The 6,824-nt window shown below is 38.8% G+C and overlaps 1 protein-coding gene and 1 long non-coding RNA gene across 2 annotated transcripts; both read right to left on the bottom strand.

Annotated features, from left to right (window-relative positions):
• Window positions 1-218: 218 nt before the first annotated feature.
• On the bottom strand, window positions 219-1,547 carry LOC133720059 (uncharacterized). The gene is made up of 3 exons (XR_009851653.1): window positions 1,523-1,547; window positions 395-637; window positions 219-309 (listed from the first exon to the last, which is right to left on the bottom strand). It is a non-coding gene; the product is annotated as an uncharacterized LOC133720059 (long non-coding RNA).
• Window positions 1,548-1,560: 13 nt separating this feature from the next.
• LOC133720058 (65-kDa microtubule-associated protein 6-like) lies at window positions 1,561-6,314 on the bottom strand. Its single transcript, XM_062146250.1, has 3 exons — window positions 6,184-6,314; window positions 4,951-5,154; window positions 1,561-2,371 (listed from the first exon to the last, which is right to left on the bottom strand). Exons 1-3 carry the CDS (start codon window positions 6,256-6,258, stop codon window positions 2,090-2,092), a joined length of 561 nt encoding a protein of 186 aa, XP_062002234.1. The 5' UTR covers window positions 6,259-6,314; the 3' UTR covers window positions 1,561-2,089.
• Window positions 6,315-6,824: the final 510 nt, after the last annotated feature.

Here is a 6,824-nt window from a genome sequence, read left to right as displayed (position 1 = left end):
TGAGGGTACCTTATTCAGCACATCGGTAGAGTTTCGAGTGTGATAGGTACCATGGTTACAGTTCCCATAGCTTCTAGGTGGAGTACTGAAGCTTGAAAATTTAATAGTAGAAATGGATTGCTCGTTTGTACACTCTAGACGAAGTTTAGGCTTCTTTTGCTCCTTCAGTTTGCCTCGGTTCTTGGTCTTCCATTTCTCAACATGTGGGTGACTTTCAGAAGATCAATCTTTGTACCATCGCCAGCAAGCTCCTCAAATACCACCAACAAATTTTGGTAGGGCTTGAGCCAATACCGAGGAACATGATACCTGAAACATAGATAGAATATAGGAAATTAGTAAATAGGTACTTAATGTTTTTTTCTGATCCAGTGGTAAACAAGTTTATACATACCATTGTTGAGTCGGTTGGAGACAACCAAATTGGCACTTGTTAATCCTGAATGTACCAAAATAATTGCACGCGCTGCAGTTACCATTAGCATGAACAGTCCAGTATCTTCCAATGAACAATCCAGTTACCATAAGCTCAATTATTCCTTACGTTTTAGTTACCTCTAGGAGTGATATACCATATGATTAAATCAGTGGTTGACCCTAAACTTTATTTAGCATGACATAGTGCTTCATTTGATTGCTGAAAAGTACACACAAGTAGACTGTTAGATCATAATGTCATGGTGTCCTGAAAAGTACATTGCTGCTAGCTCACTGCTTTATTACTGATCCTAGTGTCCTGTAAATTGCTGACTCACTTTGGGACCAGAGCACCCCATTTAGAACATTTACTCAAAACCCAAGGCCAGCTTAGCCCCTCCCCTTCCCTTCCCAGGCCTTAGGCTTCCTTTGTGTACCCAAAACAAGAAGGGAAAAAAAAAAAAAAAAAAAAGACGAAGACAAAACACACCAAGAGCGAAGAAGACAAAACACACAAAGCACCAAAGAATCAAAAATCAAAGAAATCAAAGAATTGAAAATTTGAAAAATAGTAGAGCAATAGAGCATTAACCAATTGAAACGGCAGCTTACAAAAATAAAAAATGAACCAGCAGAGCATTAACTAACACTAACAGACCTGGGATCTCTTATTTTAGACATTAAGCAATAGAGGCGACAAGCTTCATATATAATAAGCATCATCACAATTACTCCTATTTTGGACCTGTACTAACCTTGTACTTAACACGTCATCATTCGATACAAAAAGGAAAGCAGCATATCATATGTACCAGACTACCGGTAATGAAAATCACTATGATTTACAAAAGGAAAACACAAAACAAAATCAATCTCATCCATAGAAAAACTCACGAAAATAAGCAAAATTAGAAGTAGCTACCTCATCCAAATCAAGACTAAGTACCAAAATTAGAAGTAGCAAACTCATTCAAACAGATACGAAGAAGTGAACAACTGAAGAAAAAATTCTTCTCTTCAAAGTTCAAACTGAAATAGATTCAGTACCCAACTACCCATTAAGTCATTAACCAATTCAAACATCCAATTCAAACTTAGAACTTACCTTAAGAGACTGAATATGATGTGTGATGCACTCTGAAAATAGAACACCAGAGAGATATTTATAAGTAGCCAGTTATGTTTACATGGAAATTTATACATAATTGACAAACGTGTTCACAAGAAAAAAGTGTAAATAATTTCTTTGCCATACCAAGATCAATAGAAACCCAAGCCACATGCATTTAGGTGAAGGGAACGGAAGCATTAAGCGGCCAACACCATAGATGGCAGCTGCAAAGAAATGGAGACACAAGCGTAATGGACGAGGGTTAAGACCAGAGAGAAGAAAAACTGGTCCATATGAGCAGATGCCTCCAAGCCTCCAAGGGATAAGACAGTGTTGTATCCTTCCCATCTTTGTAAAGAGCATAACCAAACACTTTTTGGGCATCAATCGACTCATTTGCACAATTTAGATAAAGATTTTATCTAAATTCTCCCACTTTAGCAAGATGACTATATTTCATTTACACAGATGTAGAACAGCAGTTGCAACCATTTATCCAGGACCTCACAACTCAAATTATAATCAAAGAATCACCAAGTTAACTTGCAGTGTGAGCTCGTATCATAATATACTCACCTTCTCCTTTTGAAGGGTGTGCAGATGCGCTTGATATTCAGTTAGCTTCCTCGATGACAAGTCATGTTCATCAAGGGTTAATGAACTGATCAAAGAACTGTTGAGATGATCGTAACCAGATATTTCCTCGATGATCTTCTCAATTTGTGTCCTTATATCTGAAAATTGCTTCATTCGTGCCTCTTTCTTCATTTTTAGATTGTCTAGCAGTGGTGCAACAGATGCGAGTTTCTCTTTTAAAGAACTTGATCTCTTTTCTCTCCGTATCTGTAAAATTATGTTGTGAATTAGTAAACATATGCAACTGAAACAGCAGCTGGTAGCCACAATCAGTACACAAGGTTCATATAAGGATTACCAAGCAGAACAGTATTACCAACATTTAATAAAGGGAAAATCGTCCAAACAGTATCTGAACTTTTCCAGACTATTAATTTTCATACCTATACTTTGAAAAATATCAAAATGGTACCTGACGATTTAAGCCCGACCCAATTTCCATACCTAATAACAGTAAAAACGTTAACTCCGTTAACTTTTGAAGGATATTTTCGTCATTTTACTATTCATCTTCTCCAAACCTGATAAATATATAGAGAAATAAAAAAAATGAGCTTGCAATGGTTTGAACTCGGGCAGATTAATTCACTTCTCATATCTCAGCCACTGGGTCAACAATTGTTGGCAGTTAATCACTCTCTTTTTTCAATCAATATGTCATAAATTAAACCTGACGATTAACTTAACACAATTAACTCCAGATCACCCCACCACGCTCAAACGGTCAAACCATATCAAATCCAGAGTGTGCTGGTTTGATTGAAAAAAATTCAACCTTTTAAAGCAGACTCCCTCCATTAGTCTTTCCTTGACTCACTTACATTCGTCAAGAAAACACAGGGTACAAGAATCCCAATAGAAATCACCAAAACACAGTAAAGCATTTTTATCGGGTCTTTGTTTTCTTAGTGTTCTTAGTTTTCTTCGTTTTTAGTGTCTTGCCGGTCTGGGAGGGCCCTGATCTGTGGAGGTCCAGATCGATGGTGGTCCAGTTCAGTGGTGGTGTGGCTCGGTGATCGTGCAATTCCATGGCATGGCAAGGATGGAAGGTTGCTGTTTTGGGGGGTGCGTCGTCGTCATAGTGGTGCAGATCTGCTCTCTCCGGATCGTTCCGATCTGGGTTGGCTCTCTTCGGCCTGTTCTGGGACTAGTTTTGGTTGGCTGGACCGGTGTGGATTCGTGGGGAGGATGGGTGGTGGGCATGTTGTTGGCGGCGGTTAGTCTCCGGTGTCGTAGCAGTGCGGTGGCGCGTGTTTTGGCGCTGGTTTGTTGGGCTTGCGTGGATAGAGATGGAGGTGGTGGGGGATGAGTTCTGTTCGGGGTTTGGTCGGAGTTGTTGACGGCGTCTGGCACCGATCTTCATGGTGTGGGTGGTCGGGTTCGGGTTTGGAGGGGTGGGGATTGCTTTTCTCTGTCAACGTTGTTTGTTTCGTTGGCGGTCGGGTTCTGGTTGCGGCGGCGATGCGTTGGTCTTGGTGGTGGGATGGTGGTGGGCTGGTGTGCTGTGGCCTTGAAGGGAGAAGTGGTCTGGCCTTCGAAACGCAGCAGCAGCCAGAGGACGAGGACGAGGACAAGGACAATTTAATCAAGAAGATGGTCTCTCTAATTCTCTCTCTCTGACCGGAGGTGTGTGGATTGATGTATTCGTGAAGCAGTGGGGCTGGGATTGTTGGGTTGGGAAGAAGAAGAAGAGTGGTGGAGTCGGGTTTGGGCTTTGCAAGCTGAGATTGGTGCTCCGGCCACTGGATTCAGGGCTTCACGAGCTTTGCGGTGTTGATGGTGATGCCATGCGCGCGCTCCTCCGGCGCGGCGCCGATCTCGTCGTACTTTGGGTGTGGTTAGATCAATGAAGAGTTTTGGGTTTTTGTTGAAGAATCCAATTGTCAAGGATTTGTTATTGTTGTTGATTTATGGTGTTGGAAAGAACTGGTTTTGGATCGAAGAGTTGAAATGGATGTACATGTGTTCCTTCTCCAATTAATGGTAAGAAACTTTGTGGCTGGAGATCTAGAATGAAGGAGGAGGAGAGAGAGAGATACTTTCAGAGACTGCAAAACACGTACGAGAAGGAAGATACAAAATGGTCAAAGAGAAAGTGTTTTTAAAAAAAAATGATATACATATACAATTTTTGGTTGCCTCATTCTAATACTGTGCAAGTATTCTGGTGGTTGGGGCTTTGGTTTGCATAGATGTTGGGATGGGTTCGAGTCTCCGCAACACCAAAATTTTGAGATTATTTTGGATTTTCATTGTATTTAAAATTGATTTACTGTACCAAAATATATGAAGTACCGATTTTACCCCTCAAAAGTTAACGGAGTTAACGTTTTTACTGTTGTTAGGTATGGAAATTGGGTCGGGCTTAAATCGTCAGGTACCATTTTGATGTTTTTCAAAGTATAGGTATGAAAATTAATAGTCTGAAAAAGTTTAGACACTGTTTGGACGATTTTCCCTTTAATAAAAGGGAAAGACACTTATTAAACAAAATTCTTCTACAGGCTAGAATCTTCAGAACTATAAAAAGCCAAAGGGCATTCTTCCCTACATCTGATAATCGTGGTAAGAAATTCTAGTTGAGAAGTATTATAATCCAAATGTACCCATATAGATCTGAATGATAAACAATAACAAACCTAGCCATTCAATCACAGTATATTAATCACAAATATGACAAATAAATGACCCAAATTGGAAAATAGGAGAGCAAAACTGCTAGTACGAGAACAAAAAATGGTCAATAAATGATCATTTCCACAACAGTCTGAGTTTTGATTCTTTACCGGTGAATCAATATTGAGTTCCCCCAGAGTAGCCATGAGAGTGGCGAGCTCAGCTTCTTTTGCTGCAACGGACTGATGAAGGCGTGCCTTGGTATTGGCAGCTTCATCAACCTTCCTCCTGTAAACTTCTAAGCATTCCCTTTCCAACTCCAACAACATGCAGTCTTGGTCTGCCGCGCTCTCACCAATGTCATTCCATATTTGCTGCAAAGCAGAAGCACAAAAACGGTTATTGTTGTATCACCATTCACAAAAACGGTTATTTCCGTTCACATTTTCTTTACTTCACGGGAGAGTGTGAAAATTTTGCCAGAAGTACATGGGGTAACAAACATTTTATTAACGAAAACTCGAAAAGTAACCAAAGGAAACACACAAGCACCGTTCTTGTGATCTATGACACATCAAAACTTGCATAGCAGAAAAATAACAGAGAAAATCTTCAAAATTAAGATAAATGAAGTAGTAATGCTGAATTATGGAAATTGGGAAACAAAAGTCAAGAACCCAAAGTTTTAGCAACTTCATTCCGGCCAAGTAGCATCCCTGGTTTATTACCACAGATGAATGAGCATTTTGGAAGAACCAACAGAAAGTCAAATCCCATAAGAAAAACAAGTGAACAGAACCCTAGTCTCAAAAAATCCATTGAAATAGAAAAGTAAAATTGAGGAACTTCAAAATTCAGGAAGACACTTACACAAAAAGCCAGGAAATGAATACAACATAGATAATTAACCGGTCAATTTTACCATGATTACAAGGAAAATAGTGGGAAATTCCAGAGATTGGCGAAACCCATTAGAAGAAAAGAAAAATAGAAATAAAACAGGAAAAAAAAAAATCCCTAATATATACAAACACATATTTTTCATAAAAACCATGATCGAGTATACACAATGATACAAAGAAACTGAATTTGAAAACTATGGTGAACAGATCACATTCCACGGAGCCTATTAACTTAAAAAGGTGGAAAGACAAATCTACTTTCTCTAATAATTCAAAGAAAACATAAAAGACCCCTAATTTAAAGCTCCATTATGACACATTTTAGCGAAATAATCAATGCTCTCCTTTTGACAGAGCAAAAAAACTTAAAAGTAGGCTGAAAACACATAATGAAAAAGCAAGCTTCCAAGAAGAAGAAGAAGAAGACCCAATTAGAAAAAGTCACAAATTTTACTGTTTAGAAACAACAAGAAACACAGAAAGTGAAGAAGAGAGAAAGACCTGAAGCTCTTTGAGCAAATGATTGCAGCCACTGCTTGCTCTGAAGCTGATAGTGGAACTCCCAAGAGCTAGCATTTTGCTCAGATCTCTGTGACTTACTCAAATTGAAGTTAAAGCAAGTTTCTTGTGAGAATAGATATTGTTCAATGTTCATCAAAATTTAGGTACTAGTTTAGTAATAATCATTCAACTTCAGCAGAAGTATGAAGTTAAATTAAAAAATTTCACAATGCACACAATTCTAGATTAGGTGATTGCTTACCTTAAAGACCCAACTCAATCAATTTGAGATATCCCCCAGGCTGCAATAGCTCCCCAACAATTCTGTCTGGCTCACTCAAGACTTTTGCACTCCCAAAATCACAAAGTTTCAGCTGATGTGTGTGTGGATTTACCTGAATATGCACAGGTAGGATTTGAGCATAACCAATAAATTTAATACAAAAAATATTACATGTAGTTGATTAATTTTTGTAAAACCAGTAGAAGTCTTATAAAGGTCATGTGTCCAATGGCTCTGCTAAGGAACCCAGTGAATCGGTATCAGACAAGATATCTAGAGTCATACAAAAGCAACCATCCATATGGAAAAATAATCTTACAAGTAAATTTTGAGGCTTGATGTCACGGTGACAGATGCC

Source organism: Rosa rugosa, chromosome 7 (genome assembly GCF_958449725.1).
Source record: "Rosa rugosa chromosome 7, drRosRugo1.1, whole genome shotgun sequence".
Lineage (NCBI taxonomy): Eukaryota > Viridiplantae > Streptophyta > Magnoliopsida > Rosales > Rosaceae > Rosa > Rosa rugosa.
The sequence above is the reverse complement of the archived record's forward strand: the minus strand, read 5'-3'. Positions and strand labels throughout refer to the sequence as shown.

Bases quoted from the DNA above. Each gene is read 5' to 3' on its own strand.
- LOC133720058 (XM_062146250.1), bottom strand. From the start codon at position 6,258: ATGCTAGCTCTTGGGAGTTCCACTATCAGCTTCAGAGCAAGCAGTGGC. The intron at 5,155-6,183 runs GTCTTTCTCTCT...TCTGCTTTGCAG, and splicing joins ATTTGCTCAAAGAGCTTCAG to CAAATATGGAATGACATTGG. The intron at 2,372-4,950 runs GTAAAGAATCAA...ATAATTTTACAG, and splicing joins AACTCAATATTGATTCACCG to ATACGGAGAGAAAAGAGATC.